This window comes from Triplophysa dalaica, chromosome 5 (assembly GCF_015846415.1).
Source record: "Triplophysa dalaica isolate WHDGS20190420 chromosome 5, ASM1584641v1, whole genome shotgun sequence".
Lineage (NCBI taxonomy): Eukaryota > Metazoa > Chordata > Actinopteri > Cypriniformes > Nemacheilidae > Triplophysa > Triplophysa dalaica.
In genome coordinates, this window is record NC_079546.1 from 13,891,436 (window position 1) to 13,909,334 (window position 17,899).

The 17,899-nt window shown below is 38.9% G+C and overlaps 1 protein-coding gene across 2 annotated transcripts in view; it reads left to right on the top strand.

Annotated features, from left to right (window-relative positions):
* tafa5a (TAFA chemokine like family member 5a) overlaps positions 1 to 11,575 on the top strand; it is a 117,070-nt gene extending 105,495 nt beyond the window's left edge. For both annotated transcript variants that reach the window (XM_056748817.1, XM_056748818.1), the window contains exon 4: positions 10,908 to 11,575. In XM_056748817.1, the coding sequence (XP_056604795.1) occupies positions 10,908 to 10,916 (9 nt within the window). In that variant the 3' untranslated portion in view covers positions 10,917 to 11,575. The remainder of the gene's footprint in view (positions 1 to 10,907) is intronic.
* The last annotated feature ends 6,324 nt before the right edge of the window (positions 11,576 to 17,899 follow it).

Consider the following 17,899-nt stretch of genomic DNA (forward strand, 5'->3'; position numbering starts at 1 on the left):
CGATGGAACTGCTGTGTTTCATGAGGCTATGAGAAAATATAAAGTTCAGTATCATCAGCATAACCGTATAAGATAATTCCGTTTCGCTTCATTATATATCCTAGAGGTAGCATGTATAATGCAAAGAGCAGAGGCCCTAAGACTGAGCCCTGTGGTAAACCGTACTGGACATGCGATTTGCGGGACACCTCATTGTTTATTGCTACAAATTAAAAACAGTCGGATAAATAAGACTAAAACCTGTCAGGTTCGGTCAGAAGACGAGCAATCAATTGCGGTACAATAATGTTTATTTAAGCTTAAACACAATACAGACAGGTGATAGTTGTAGCAAGAGGAGCAGGCGGGGTTTCAGCTGATGTCGGTTGACTACAAGGCCAACTGGGGTAAGCCCCAGTTTACGGCAGCGTCAACCAAGTCGGAGAAACGAAGAACCCCTCTGCAGTGGAGAGCTGGAGACCCACCGGAGGAGTCCACTGGATCTGTGGCCAAGCCCACGGAGACACGCGACCCGGATGAGCTGGGGTGACGGACACTCCCGGAACCTGGACCGCACCGGAGGGAGAGTCCTTTGGTGGAAGTCAGGTTCCTGGTATGCACCTCTTCCTCGTAGGACTGGTCGAGGGTGGTGAAGGTCTGTCGGGTGAGATTGTCAAAAGTATGACAAAATAGGGAACAAAAAGTAGTATTTACAGAGTCTGAACTGAGGACTAAAAATGTCCTAGGGAGAAAAAGGGAATCCCAGGATACAGTCAACAGGACAGTCACTCAGTCGTCAAGACTACAAAATGTAAGGCAGCTTTAAACAGCGATAATCCACACAACAAGACTAGACTGGAGAATACGAAACGGTACTGTGACCTTAGTCATCGATTGCACAAGGAAAAATGAGAAGTGATGGTGGTTATAAGGGGGTAAGTGAGATAGAAACCAGGTGTAGGTCGTGAAGTAAATGATGGGGTAATGGGAGCGGCAGGTGAAAACAATTAGACGCAGACAGCGAACACGTGGCGCCATGACACGAACCCCACGTGTTCGAACACTCATACACACAACAAAACAAACAAGGTAGAGATTAACCCCGGAACCCAACAGTACCCCTCCCCCCAGCAGCGCCACCAGGCATCCTAGAAGGAGGCTCACCTCGTCTCCGATGGAGATCCACGATCAACGAGCAGTCCAAGATGTCCCAGGACGGAACCCAACTCCTCTCCTCTGCGCCATAGCCCTCCCAGTCCACTAGATATTGGAACCCCCTACCCCGTCGTCGGACATTAAGGAACCTTCGAACAAAATACAAAGGTTCCCTGTCCACAAGGCGTGGCGGTAGGGAGCGGTCGGTTGCTAGCAGGGTTGAGGAGAAAACGAAACACAGGTTTAACTCGGGAGACATGAAAAACCGGATGAACCCGACCAAGAGAAGGGGGAAGTTTCAGCTTGACGGCCACCGGATTAACCACCTTGCTGATACGGAAAGGCCCAATGAACCTGGGTGCCAGCTTGCGAGATGGGTAGATTCTTGGTGGCTAGCCAAACCTGTTGACCACACACAGGTAGGGGCAGAGGACCGGTGGCGGTCAGCTGCTGACTTGGTACGTCTAGAGGTTCGGAGGTCAAAACCTCTCTGGCCCTCCGCCACGTGCGACGGCAACGTTGGACGAAGGCCAAAGCCGACGGCAGGAAAAGAGGAGGGTTATAACCAATGGAGCATTCAAAAGGTGACAAACCTGAAGCAGTCGATGGAAGAGAGTTATGGGAGTACACCGCCCAGGAGAGTTGTTGGCTCCAGGAAGACGGATTGGCAGATGTCAGACAGCGGAGCATTCTTCCGAGATCCTGGTTGGCCCGTTCGCATTGCCCATTGGTCTGAGGATGGAAGCCAGAGGACAGACTCCCAGATGACCCGATCTGCCACCAAAATTCCTTTCAGAACCGGGAGGTGAACTGCGGACCCCTATCAGAGACCACGTCAACTGGCAAGCCATGAAGCCGGAAGACGTGATCAATGAGCAGTTGAGCTTGGGCAAGGGGACAAAATTGACCGCCTTGGAGAGGCGAGAACCACGGTGTTGCCGCCAGACGGCGGAAGCCCAGTGACAAAGTCTAAAGCAATGTGTGACCATGGGGGGGTGGGAATGGGAAGAGGTTGAAGCAGACCAGCAGCAGGGCAATTACTGGACTTGGACTGGGTGCAAGTCGGGCAGGCCAACACGAACTGTCTGACATCGGTGACCCATGACGGCCACCAAAAACGTTGGCGAATCGAAGCCTTAGTTCACCGAAATTCCTGGATGGCAGACCAGCTTGGATGTGTGGCCCCACTGAAGGACTTCAGAACGCAGCGCACCTGGAACGAACAACCGATCAACCGGACTCCCCTCTGGCAATTGCACCCCTCGGCCGGCCTCCTTTACCTGCCCCAGAGGGGAGAATGGCATCGGCCGAAGGCATCGCGGTTGGAATCTCAAACAAGCGGGAAAGGGCATCGGGTTTTATGTTCTTTGACCCGGGCGGAACGAGAGTGTGGAATTGAAATGGACAAAGAAAATTGCCAAGCGAGCCTGGCGAGAACTCAAAATCCTTGCCAAACGGACATACTCCACATTCGTATGACCCGTCCAGACCAGGAAGGGCTGCGCTGCTCCCTCCAACCGATGACGCCACTCGTCCAAATCTAGCTTGACCGCCAACAACTTTGTTACCGATGTCGTAATTACGTTCCACTGGACTGAGACGATGGGAGAAATAGGCACATGGATGAACCTTCCCATTGTGCGCCGACCGCTGAGACAGGATAGCGCCTACTCCGATGTCTGAAGCGTCAACCTTGACAATAAACTGGCGTTCAGGATCTGGAATAGATAAGACAGGAGCAGAGATAAACCGGGACTTTAATTCATCAAAGGCAGCCTGAGCACTCTGATTCCACCTGAATGATAGTTTAGTGGAAGTTAACGCTGTAAGGGGTGCAGCGACCTGACCAAAATTCCTGATGAAGTGCCGATAAAAGTTGGCGAACCCCAGGAAGCGCTGCAGATCCTTACGGGAGTCGCGTATCGGCCACGTGGCGACCGCCTCAATCTTGAATCCTGTAAGGCCAGAACAGAATGTGTGAGCCCCTGGAACTCCAGCTTAAAAGTCAGTCGGGTGTGTGATGGTCCCACTGGAGGACAGAGAATTCTACCCCCCAGATCTACTGGTGGGCGTTGGGTTTTACCGGACACTTGGTGGCAAAATGACCTGACTTCCCACAGTAGAGGCAGAGACAGCCGTTGTTGTTCCTGCCTACTTGCATAGGTTCGGTGCCTAAGGAGTTAGTAGCCATAGGGGTGGAGGTTAAGGGAACGGATGATTCCGTGTGGCGCCATGGACCGGCCATCAATCGCCGCTTCCTACGGGTCTCCAAGCGATTTTCTATCCGTAGAACCAAGGAGATAAGGTCCTCCAGATTCTCCGGGATATCCATCATTACCAGCTCATCCGCGGTGTTGTCGTTGAGACCTTCTAGGAACCGGACTCTAGGAGCAGAGGCGTTCCATGTGCAAGCAGCACTGAGAATCTTGAACTGGATAGCATAGTCCATGATGCATGCACGATCCTGCTTGAGGCGAGACAGCTTGGTGGCCGCTTCGTCACCACTAACAGAACGATCGAACAGCCTCTCCATCTCCTTCCGGAATTCCTCAAAGACAAGCAGCACGAGGACTGGGCATCCCATACCGACATTCCCGAGCTTGACTGGCCAGGAGAGTGAGGAAGAAGCTCACCTCAGAAACTTCCGAAGCATAGCGTCGAGGTTGGAGATTGAAAACTAGAGCGCATTGGGACAGAAATGCCCGACAGGAGCTAGGATCCCCTTGGTAGACCGGAGGCTTGTTGACATGTGGTTCAGGCTCGTGGCTGGGACCTGCTTGGAGTTGCGCCGTCTGAGCAGCCGTCTCCACCTGCACTGCCTATAGACCGGTCGCCAGCTGGGATAGCTGAGAGTAAATAGCCTGAACCTCTTGTACTGTGGAGTTAATCCGGGTAATTTGTTGTCCTAGTAGAACTCCCTGCTGGGACACAGCAACTCTGAGAGATTCCGCATCCACTGATTCCATCTTGGTGCTATCGTTCTGTCAGGTTCGGTCAGAAGACGAGGAATCAATTGCGGTACAATAATGTTTATTTAAGCTTAAACACAATACAGACAGGTGATAGTTGTAGCAAGAGAAGCAGGCGGGATTTCAGCTGATGTCGGTTGACTGCAAGGTCAACTGGGGTAAGCCCCAGTGTACGGCAGCGTCAACCAAGTCGGAGAAGCGAAGAACCCGTCTGCAGTGGAGAGGTGGAGACCCACCGGAGGAGTCCACTGGATCTGAGGCCAAGCCCACAGAGACCACAACCCGGATGAGCTGGGGTGACAGACGCTCCCGGAACCTGGACAGCCTGGTAGGCGGCTCTTCCTTGAAGGACTGGTCTAGGGTGGTGAAGGTCTGTCCGGTGAGACGGTCAAAAGTATGACAAAATAGGGAACAAAAAGTAGTATTTACTGAGTCTGAACTGAGGACTAAAAATGTCCTAGGGAGAAAAAGGGAATCCCAGGATACAGTCAACAGGAAAGTCACTGAGTCGGCAAGACTACAAAAAGCAAGGCAGCTTTAAACAGCGATAATCCACACGACAAGACTAGACTGGAGAATACGAAACGGTACTGTGACCTTAGTCAACGATAGCACAAGGGACAATGAGAAGTGATGGTGGTTATTAGGGGGTAAGGGAGATAGAAACCAGGTGTAGGTCGTGAAGTAAATGATGGGGTAATGGGAGCGGCAGGTGAAAACTATTAGACGCAGACAGCGAACACGTGGCACCATGACACTCATACACACAACAAAACAAACATGGTAGAGATTAATCACGGAACCCAACAAAAACCATTTCATTGCTATTTCGTTAATTTGGTGTCAAATGCAGCACTTAGGTCTAGCAGCACCAATAACGAAATACAGCCACGGTCAGACGCAAAAAGCAGATCATTTGTAACTCTGATCAAAGCAGTCTCTGTACTGTGACATGCTCGAAATCCAGACTGGAATTCTTCATTAATGTCATTCCTTTGGAGGAAGGAGCATAATTGAGTTTAAACTACTTTTCCAGAACTTTAGATATAAAAGGTAAATTAGATATAGGCCTGTAATTCCCTAGTTCTCTGGGGTCGAGTTTGGGTTTTTTGACAAGGGGCCTTATAACAGCCATCTTAAATGCTTTAGGCACATGTCCTAATGTCAGAGATGAGTTAATAATACTAAGAAGAGGATCTATAATTTCTGGGAGCATTTCTTTCAGTCGTTTTGTAGGTATAGGGTCTAGCATGCATGTTGTTGATTTAGATGATCTAATGAGTTCAACGTGATCTACGGTAAAATAAATTGAAATTACTCCTTAGGGGTGCTGTAGTTACTTTGTTCAGCTTTGTTCACTTTTGGTCGCATTGTTATAATATTTTCTGTAATATCTTGGATTTTACTAGTGAAGTTGTTCATAAATTCATCACTGTAATGCTGATAATCAGAATCTGAAGTCGCTGACAACTTATTTTTTGTTAATTTAGCCACGGTGTTAAATAAGAACCTAGGGTTGTGATGGTTTTCTTCTATTAGCGATGAAAAGTAGGCAGATCTAGACCTTTTTATGGCATTCCAGTATTTTCGAGTACTATCCTTCCATGCTATACGAAATACCTCTAAATTAGTTTTCTTGAAGTTGCGCTCCATTTTCGGGGATGCTTTCTTTATAGCCTGAGTGTGTTCATTATACCACGGTGTTGGGCTGCCATTTTTAATCTTCTTTAAACGCAGAGGAGCAACTGTGTCTAATATTTCCGAGAAGGTGGAGTTAAAATTTTCAATAGTAATGTCAAGATCGTCAACGTTTTACTCATGCTAGATATTTGAGACAATTCAGGCAGATTATCGAGAAAACGCATCTTTGGTAGTTGAAGTATGGAAGCCCGTTTCCGCCAGGGTTGGGATTTTTTTTTGAATTAGGAAGTCATAATAATGACTTAGTATCTCATAATAATGAGATACTAAGTCGAAATTTCGACTTATTAAGTCATAATAATTAGGGATGCTCCGATCCGATATTTGTATCGGAAATCGGCGTCGATACTGAATAAAATTCTAGATCGGGTATCGGTGACAAATTGCACCGATACCCGATCTAGCTGACATAAAATTTCTGCTAGGCGATGTAAAAGTTCCTGGAGACACCGGCGCTTAAACTCTCTCGTGGCTGTGCTTTGCGAAGCGTGTGACATCATACGCTAGCAACGTGCTCTGTACGTAGTGCGCGTGAACAAGCAAACATAGCTTACATTGAGCAGCGAACAGCATGGAGCGAGCCAAAATATCTGCCATTTAGATTTATTTTAGAACAGCTACGCCAACAAGTTACACCGCTGTTTGCAATACATGCGAAGTAAATGTTCCGAGGGGTGGTGATAAAGCTGTTCATTATAATACTACTAATTTAAGCATGCCGAGTTCAATAAGCTGAAGGAACTAAAACGAGACGGTACGAAGCAGCTAACTTTGGAGGAGACAGCGGAAAGAATTCAGAAATTTCCATCTGGTAGTGTGAAAGCAGCGAAAATCACTGAAAGCATACTGAATTTCATTGTTATGGATTTGCAACCGCTGTCCGTCGTTGCGAACAATGGCTTCAGACTCCTTATAAACCACCTGGAGCCGCGCGGTACGACATGGTGAAGCGTAAATATTTAACTGAGACCTGAACTGTACCAAAAAGTCTGCAAACACGTATACGGAAAAAAATAAAGATGTCAATGCGCTGAGAGATAATTTGATAATGAATTTCTATTTGCACCAACTAAACTATTATATCTTTTTCCGTTTATTTTTACATGTGCAGTTTTACCAAGCTAGGGAAGCTAGTGTTTTATTTATCTTTCGGTGTTGGATGTTAAATTTGATTTCCACTAAACTTTAGCTTAGTTTAGTGGACTTTGCTTTAATGACTAAAGCATTAAAAAGAACTGATTCCTGTTTGAATATCTAAAGCAGTAAAGCTATTGCTCTTTTGCTCAATTTCAGCTGCTTTATTGTTTATTGTGCATTGATTTTTAAATTATATTTGCACATAACAGTTATTAAGAGATTTTGTTTCCATTAATTTATACCTGTTTATCAAGCTAGTGAAGCTGTTGTTTTATTCAGCTGCTTAATTTGCACTTTGCTTTTGAATTTCAAGTTTAAGATAGTGAACATTTTGTTTTATTTTGCTGGTTTAATAAATAATTCACTAAATTTGTGAATCATTTGTTTGTTATTTTGTTTTACGGGTCAGGAAATTAATGTTAAGTCGAGCCTGATGTCTTGCACAGCAATGCACACAGTTTATTAAGTAATTGTGCACTTTAAAAATGTTACCTTAGTATCGGATCGGTACTCAGTATCGGCCAATACTGAATCTCAGGTATCGAAATCGGTATCGGAAGCAAAAAAGGTGGATCGGAGCATCCCTAATAATAATGAGATACTAAGTCGAAATTTCGACTTACTAAGTCATAATAATGAGATACTAAGTCGAAATTTCGCCTTACTAATTCATAATAATGAGATACTAAGCTGAAATTTCGACTTACTAAGTCATAATAATGAGATACTAAGCCAAAATTTCGACTTACTAAATCATAATAATGAGATACTAAGTAGTATCTCATTATGACTTACTAATTCTAAAAAAAAAATCCCAACCCTGGCGGAAACGGGCTTCCACATTGAAGTTATCAGACTACCAATGTATTTTTTTATTGGATTGCAATCTAAAATATTATAATTATATACATACATTTAAAAATCAGGCTTCTTCTGTAAAAGGTCTGTTAAAGCGAGCGAGCAGACCAACTACAGGACATTGGACACTTGTAGCGCTCTGTTTTAGACCATGTGCTTAGATCGTTAAAATATGCCCTGTGTGCCAAATCTGTTGTTATTGCCAAGAATTTGTGAAAGTCGCTTTGGATAAAAGCATCTGCTAAATGACTAAATGTATTACCTGGAATTTTGAGGTAAGGTTGCAGTGATGGTCATTTGACTTCGCTGACATATCGGGTTCATATGAAGATGAAGATAAATAGCAATAAAGATAAATATCTCTTATGATATTTTATATTATGAACAGTAATCTTATCATAACAGTCTGTTGTCACAACATAGGAGTAGCCTACGATATATACATCAACTAAGCATTTAGTCTTTTTTTATAATTGTTACTTAGTTTGCAGTTTAGGTGATATTTTTATTACAATTTGCACCCAAGGACAACAGAACCCGCATTAAAACTACTTGAGATGTTATTTATATATATCTGCTCTCGTGATTTTTTTCGGGGTTGTTTTCTTTTTTAATTTTATCTTGCAGCGAGGACAAATAATTGAATTTATTTGGATGAACTATGTTCTGTAAATGTTATTTTATGTAGCCAAGCCTAATATACACAAGCAAATGCAGACGTGCAAATGATGATAGTTTACATGAAGGTAATCAAGCTTCAGTGGTGGCATTGGTCCCATAAGATCCATAATAAATGACATCAAAAGACATTTAAGTGTTTTCATATTAGCTTTGTTCCTTAATAATGTTTTTTTTAAATCGTGAGCCTCTACAGTATTGAAAGGCATCAATGATTACAATTTGTTATTGGTCTTTAAAGAAAGGACTTTACATCTCATTTAACATGTGAAAAGCCATGGCCTCTTAGCAAACAATGTCAAAAGAAACAAAAAAAAAAAGAAAATGTATTTAAATATCCATATTTATATTTAAAATGACATGTGACATTTTAAATCTCTGCCTCTGTCACAGCAGATATTCGGCCTCTACTGCAAATGAAGTATCAAATAATTAGTGTAATGTACTAAAAGCATTACAAATGTTTTTACAAAATTATGACAACTGTAGGAGTTTCCTCAATTAAAATAGTCTCCATCAGCAGCTAATGAAAATAAAGTTGATACAATCCAAAGTCAGGCCCGTCCCTCAGCCCCTCAATGCGGTGAAGTCATCCTGTATACCCATTGCAGTATAAAAAGCCCTAAAGCTTCCAACACTGTGCTTCTCTTTAGCCCATAAGTTTCCAACACTGTGCTTCTCTGTAGGGATGGTGTTCTTGGGGTCATAGTCAGCATTTCTCTTCCTCCAAAAACAGGAGTCACTTTTGGTCTCACAGAACTTTCTCCAAAGCTTCCCTAATCAATGGTTCCCTACCAATACCATTTGGTTAGGTTCACATTTGCTCTGCCATGAAAAGTGTGCGGATTCAGCAGATCAATAAAAAAAAGACCTGTAAGGTTGTATTTCAGGTTGAAGTTGTTTGATTATTTTGGTAAATCAAATATTTTCAGTTTTGGTTAATCTTTCCTGAAGTGATTTTGTTTTTTAAAACAGATGTTCATCACTAATGACTCACCATAATAATAATGAAACTCAATACAAATACTGTCAAACTGGAGCACAGAAAGTTGTTGGTTTTGGGATAAATCTGGGCCACAATTTAAGTGAATTTTTGTTTATATATGGGTGGATATGCTTTTTTTTTTTTTTTTACCATTACTGTGATCAAAGTTTGCTTTCGTTGGGACCTTGATGCTTGACATTATTAAATCAGCTCCTCTATTTTTCTTTCAATGCTTGTGAATGTGTTTAATGAAGCATATGTAAAGCATATAGAAAGTGAGCTGTCACGACAGGCCAGTTACAGTTGTTTGGCTTTTTGGGTGTGTTATAATTAAAGAAGCTGCCTAAAGTTTATAGTGAGTGATTTGTGGTTATTGATTTCCTCAGTGGTAAGAGCAAGGTTGTGGGTTCGATCCCAGAGGATTGCAAATACCTATGTAAAATGTATAGGATAAAGCAATGTAAGTCGCTTTGGATAAAAGCATCTGCCAAATGCCTAAATGTAAATGTAAATGTAAATGTAATTGTAAATGTAATGATTGATTGATTATGTTCTGGTCACAAAAATGCTAAATTTCTAGGGCAAAAAAAACAAAGTTTTATTGACACGTTTCAACATAAACACTCATCACACAAACCTCGACAATGGTGACAATCATCAAACTAATGCAGATAAACAAATCAACTGCAATGCATTCTTTGAGTCATGACCGAGATTTGCTGTATGATGTTACCCAGCATGCATTGCAGTATGAAGCATTGTCTTGTTAATTGTCACCATTGTAGAGATTCATACACCGATTCTTCATGTCTAACTGATTCAGAAATGTAACAGTTTTGTGAAGATAATTTATTTTATTAATTGTCCATAACACTGCTTTAATCTCTTCACACTGTATCATAACTCTGCATTCACATACTAATAACAGAACAAACTCAAAATAACTGCATAGTGATTAAATAACTATCACTTTCTGATCCCAGGGGATCGTATTTCTCTTTGCCACTATATACAGTATGTGTTTTAGGACACATGGACAGCTAAAGAAAAAAGTATTTTTTTTGAGTGTAGATGCAAGATAATGAACATGGAATTGAGCATGTGGGTTAGTATTCAATAAGTTAATAATAATGAGTAATAATAATTAACGGATTCCTCACACAAAGCTGTGGAGAAAGGTTAAATAGGTGAAATAAATAGGATCTGCTGTGTTTTAGGGGAAATTATTTATTTATTGTTCCTATTATTTCGTAAAAAATCTGTATTACTTATTTTTGTAATCGTTATTCATTATTATTTATTCCTTTATATCCCTAGAACACATACTGATTAAATGTTTACCTTGGTTGCGTTGTGACTAACTTTAAAAATTGTAAATGCCATGATATTTCTTATACACACATAAATGAACTACTAACCTTGATTTGTTTTTCTGGTTGATGTAGGTGTCCTAACAGTGGCTGGGGTTTCTAGAGCACTACAAGACGAGGCTTCCTGCAGCTTCACCTGTCTGCTGTAGATACTTGCTGTCTCTCATCAGCTTTACACCTGCCTCTGCCTTCCCGTCTGCATCTTGGCTTTGTAAATGGGCAGCACCCTCTTGTGCCACAGAGACCATATGTTCACAAAACGGCCATTGTAGTGCAGTTGGAGTCTCCGGGTCTTTCAAGACCACAAAAGGGATAATATGGTTCCTAACACTGGACTAGACACTGACTTTATTGGACTAAACCAGTGGTTTTGACCTTAGGCAAGACTGTGAATCCAACTGCTCTGTGAAACAGCTTTCTCATGGAGTACGTCTTTGGCGCTCACAGCTATCTCACGGAGTACGTTATTTGCGCTCACATTTTTTTACACACCAAAGAGGAAAAATATGAACAATAAAAAGAATTAATACCTTGACCAGTGGACAGATGAAAACCATATAATTGGTCAAGAAAAAATTAAATATAAGACAAAACATTAAGAAAGATAGAAGGATTAATATACATAGAGAAGAGTTTGCTATATGGCATTGGTTTGCAAATTTTGAGACAGAACATTAAAATGAATGTGTCAACCAAACCCATTAATCACAGATGGAGGAAAACCTTTAATAATTAGGTAACACGTTATAATAACTGCACGCTATGAATCATTAGTTAAGCATCAGTACATAGTTAATTAATCATTTATGAAGCATTGGCCCCACATTAATAGACATAAGTAAGCAGTTTATAAATACAGCTATAAATGCTTTGTTCTTGATTTATAAGCATGTATATAATATGCTTAATAATCAAATTTTCATACTTTATTAAGGATGAATTCATCATTTCTAAACTAAGGATTACATTACTTACAAACCAGTTAGTTGGGAGTTGTCAGTGGTTCATGAGATCATTTAGAAAGTGTAAGTAAATGATTAATAAACTCTTTGAATGCACATTTATACATCTTATTATTCTGACATATAGTAACAGTTACTTAATTTGTTGATAAATGCTTTTTTAACACACATTCCTGCTGTAATTCATGATTAATTAAGGTAGTTATAAAACATTTACTAGTTGTCAGTTAACTATTTTTGTGAGCTAAAGTGAGGACTATGTTTGCCTTGTAAAGCATCTACAAATGAGAGTTAAAGGCTCAGTTATCTTCTAAACAGAAATAGGAAAAACACAACACAGAGGGATTCAGAACATAGAAATATTTATTTCAAGATGTGAAAGAAATTAATCTGTACAACTGTACATATTAATGAATATAAAACGATTTAATATAAAATAAAAAATAAACCTCTGCAAAATTAAAAGTGTACAACTGAACATATAAATTAACATTAAATGAATTGATATAAGATGAATGTCAAACTTCTGAATTTTTTTTAATTCCTGCACACCTCCAGAAAAAATATAACCGTGAAGTGGTATGCAACTCTCATTTGTAAACACTTTACAAGGCATACATAGTCCTCACTTTAGATGAGCTCACAAAGAATAGTTATCTAACAACTAGTAAATGTTTTATAACTACCTTAATTAATCATGAATTACAGCAGGAATGTGTGTTAAAAAAGCATTAATTAACTAATTAAGTAACTGTTACTATATGTCAGAATAATAAGATGTATAAATGTGCATTCAAAGAGTTAATTAATCATTTACTTACACTTTCTAAATGATCTCATGAACCACTGACAACTCCTAACTAACTGGTTTGTAAGTAATGTAATCCTTAGTTTAGAAATGATGAATTCATCCTTAATAAAGTATGAAAATTTGATTATTAAGCATATTATATACATGCTTATAAATCAAGAACAAAGCATTTATAGCTGTATTTATAAACTGCTTACTAATGTCTATTAATGTGGGGCCAATGCTTCATAAATGATTAATTAACTATGTACTGATGCTTAACTAATGATTCATAGCGTGCAGTTATTATAAAGTGTTACCAATAATTATTACATTTACAGACAATTCCATGCACTGGACTAACAACCACATAGATACTGTAAACATATCCACATCTACAAAATGACTTTGTATTTTCAGTAGCAACATGAGGGATGATTTGCATTAAGCATGGAAGGTCAAAATGGAAGAGTATTCCAATGTTAAACATTCGAATTAAAAAAGTAACATCAATAACTGTACTTTCTGATTACCAGGAGTGAAATGTCATGACATGTATTTTGAAGAACTACAAGTGATATATTTAACAGCTTATATGTTGTACCTTTGTAAAGAAAATTATTTAACAAAAATAATGTGGTGGAAATGACAGAAATAGAATGTGGGTAATGAATGCTCTGCTCTGTAACGTGGGTCTGTCTTATGTTTCTGTTCAATCTCAAGTAGCAACTTCCTATGTTCAAAAACATGACCAGATATACTTAACAGTAAAGTGAATAGAGGGAAAGGATAATCTACAAAGAAAATTACTTATTTCAGAAAAACAATTTTATGCAGTGCCATTAAAATTGCTGTTTGCTTTTGTATTGTAAATGTGCTGAGAAAAAGCTACACTTTGGTTTATCTGGGATTTATTTTGTTCTTGTATCTCTGCTCGCCTCATGTCCTGACAACTCCTGCAAAAGATCTTAGATTAATTTACATAAAATACTAAAAATGAATGAATTAGTAATTAAAAATCCAAATTTGCTAAACAAATTAAATATTATTTTGTTTTGTAGTAATTTTGTTCCTCTTTTTATTAACAACATACATAGATAATGGGAAGCATTCTTATATCTGATTAATTAAATCAATTAAGTACGGAATGAAACACATGATTTGCAACTGAATTTGTAGCTCTCTATATAGCAATAACAAAACAATACTAGAGTGCAATAATACCATATTTTTTATAGGTAGGCCTACACAATACAAATTTACACTATAGGATGTATAGAAGAATAGAGTGCCACTCAAAAAGGCATAGATAAATAAATGTTTTATTAATAAATTTACATTATAATTACTTGTATTAAGTGGCATTTTTTGTCTTTCATGGGATCATAATTTTTGATATAGGTAATGAAAGCATGGATATAAGTCAAGGCAGTGTAAGAATGAAGGAGAAGATTGGAAGTAACAGGAACGAGTATGGTTGATGTGACATGTATTGCATTGAGCCAGAATCATAATTTTGATGTTTACTTGCTATTTAGAAATATTTATTTTGATATATTAATAGGTCTAGCTCACTTTAGCTTTCATTATTATAGTGCTTTTTACATTATTCTGGGACAAAGTGACTCGGAACGGAGAGGGTCACAAGTCTTATGTTATGGTAACATACAAAAAGTTTTTTTTTGTATAATAATAGGTGTATTTTTTTACGCTTGCTTATATAGTCTATTAGCTAACATGCAATTATAAATGCTGTTTAACACATCACATGCTACTATATATAGGCTAAATAAGAATACAATGTGCTTGTTACACACATTAAGTTTATTGTATAGATAAACATATCCTGTTTCCACACGAGCAAGTGAGTTAAATCATTTTATTTCATTCTTTCAACAAAAATTAAGATGTTCTTAAGAATATATTTGAGAATGTTTTAAGAAATGTTTGAGAATTACATTAACGAAACATTCTTAAGAACTTCCTATAATTTATCGTATGAAAGTTCTTACATTTCCGTGAATCCGGCCCCATATCAATAAAAATTAAGAAACGGTGTAGGTGTATGTAAAGAAATTGAGGTAAAAGAGAAAGTCATGGATTTAAAAACATATTGAGAATCATAGAGGAGAAGTTATATCTGGTGAAGTTAACAACCAAATAAAAAAATCTAAATCATATGGCAATGGTGTTGAGATGGAAATTTGCTGATTGTATGTAGAAATGAGGAGCAGAGGCAATGGGCTAGCATGATGAAAGAAATAGTGGAGAACAAAGTGGCGAGTACACACTATATTAAAAAAGTCTCAAAAGGGTGTAAAGGAGTGATTTGGGGAATTCCAGTTATCATCTCTATAAATGAAATCAAGGCAAACCTAATGAAGGGTGCTCGGAGGCTGCAGATAACTCGGGAGGACAGTGAGTTGGTTGAATTTGAAGATGATGGGCTTCCCAAAAAAGAAACTCATGGTTTCATGAGTTAAACTGTTAGAGAAGATGTACCTTATCCAATGAGATGCTACAAATGTCAAAGATTTGGTCATACAGCCAAAACAAATAAAGGAAGAAGAAAATGTGTAATGTGATGAGGACCATGAATATGGGAAATGTAACAACAAGGAGCAACCCAGATGCTGTAACCGTGAAGGAAACCATGTGTGGTTTATGGTGGATGTATAGAGCAAAGTGACATATGCAATGGCTGTGAAGATGGTAAATAAGAGAAGGGGAATGGAGAAAGAAACATTACAGGAAAACAACTAAAAAAGGACTAAAATCAGGCAGACAAAGAGAAGGTGAAGATTGACAGAAAGAAATTAGACACGTTCATAGCAGGAGTAATCAATGCTACACTGTAAAAAATGCCTGTGAAATTAACGGTAAAATCCTGTTGTTTTCACACAAAAAGACTGTTATCAGAAAGTGTCCGTAAAAAATACAGAAAAACACTTTAAAATTGTCTGTAAAATTAACAGCAAAAAATCCATAGTTTTTACGGAAAAACCCTGTAGAAAATTCTGTGAAATTAACAGTGAATTTCTGTAGTTTTCACAGAGAAAACTGTTGTCAAAAAACGTCCATAAAATACGGATAACATTGTCAAATTCTCTTGGAAATTAACAGTGAAATTCCAAAGTTTTCACAAGGAGTTTTTTTCAACTCCACAAACACTTTTATAACCTTCACTTACAGACACCACTGTCACTTTATTTCTCTTGCACGTCTACAAAAGTTCTAATTGAAAATGAACACAAGTTTACAATGTGATGGTTTTGTTGAGTCACCATTATGGTGAAGAGTGTTTGCTTTAGTTGTGGTCTTGACCAATTGCTTTCCATGTACAGAAGTCTTTCCCCAGTATTGACATCTATGAGTTGAAACACACTGACTCAGGTGGGTGGAAAGCGCAGATAAAGCTAACGCATTAAATTATTTGTGTTGGTGAGTAAGTACATGTTTGATAGTTTAGGTAGTGCTTTAAAGTTACTTGTTGTCCTCATTTATGATGTTGAATGAAATTAAATAATATACTGAATGTCTTTAACGGCACATTTAACACATGATAAATGTTCTAGCAGATATCTAGAATATAACAGTTTGTCTCAACAATGGTGACAACAGAAAAAAACCTCTAAAGATAAACGCAATGCATTCTGGGTATCATCAAAGCACAAAACTCATCAATGACTCCCAGCATGCATTGCGGCTGTAAGCTTTTCATTTGTTAGTCACCACTGTTGAGATTCATACACTGATTCTTGATGTCTGAGTCAAAGAGAAAACGTAAACTTTTTAACTGTTCAAAAACTTTTTATATTGATTGTTGCATGAAAAGTGAATTTTAAAAGTAGATTCATTGAGGTGTTTGTGACAAAAAATACAATAAGTAATTAAACAACATTCCAGATAAAGAGTAAATACCTAATCACTCTTTCAATTGATGTGATTTGCTACAAAACTATGTTTTATATAAAACAATGTCATAACAGCACAAAGAAAACTGTAAACTTATTTATGACGGCTGAAAGAGTCCAACTAAAGCAAACACTGATCACAAAAACGGTGACTTTAAATAAACCAATAAAGCATCAAGTGATGGCTGTTATGCTGCAGTCCCTGTGAAGCAGAAGTGATGATCGTCTTCAGTATTCTGACGTATTTACAAGATGAATAGTGGGTGTGGCTCATGTTTTCTACTGTGAATTGATTGGATGAATAAAAACAGGATGTTCCCGTAATTTTACGGTAGTTTGCTGGCAACCACAGCTGCCGGTATTTTTCAGTAAAAACTACGGAATTAGTATTTTCTCTTTTCTTTTCTGATATTAAATGTTTTGTGGGTCACCACTAAGCTGAAGAGTTGAGTCTGTGTTTAACTCACGGTCAGGCAAAGATATTCTGATGTCATGCTTGCATGTTGCTTTGTTTAAAAGTGACTTTAATAATGAATTACAAAGAAATAAATTAAGTAAATGTAATGTTATCACTTTTATGCATTTGGACCAAGTTTTCATTTTATATAAAGAAATGTTGTTAATATAAAAGACTCAAATGTATTAAGTTCATTCACTGTTTGAAGTTTGTGCCCTGAAGTTTTAAACTGCAAAGCTGTTTACGTTCTTTTCCTGTATTTTTTACGGAATTTTACTGGCAACCACAGCTGCCGGTATTTTTCCGTAAAAATTACGGAACATTTTTTACAGTGTACAATGAAGATTAAGGGCCCTATATCTTGCACCCAGCGCAATTGACTCTGTACACCGACGCATGTGTCATTCCTATTTTGCACCAGCGCAAAGCGCGCTTTTTCCCTCCACAGAAGCACGTCGCTAAACTAGTGAATGAACTTGCGCTCCCTGGGCGGTTTAGCGCAAAAAAGGAGGCGTGTTCCGGCGCAAACAATCCCTGGTGCTATTTTGCTGTTCCATTAAACAATTGCGCCACTAACCAGAAAAAAACTACTCTAAATGGCGCGTTGCGCGTTGTTCATTATGCTATTTTAAGGGCGCATGCTTGACCATAATGTATAGGGTGCACAACCCGCATACACTTTGCTCATGTAATCTACACAGATGCAACAGTTATTTTTGCAAATCATAAATTGTTACACTAAAAAAATATTAACACATGAGATGACGGAAATCATTGGGGTGTCCTCTGCTGGCGTCAGGTCCTGAGTTAGAGGCAGATCCACCTCCCGTAACACGGCGTGCCCGATTGATGCTGGCAAGCTTGGACTTTCCCCGTCTTCTGATGTCATTGTAGCGCTTGCGGCACTGGTGCGACGTCCTGGAGATGCCAGCTGATGAAACAAT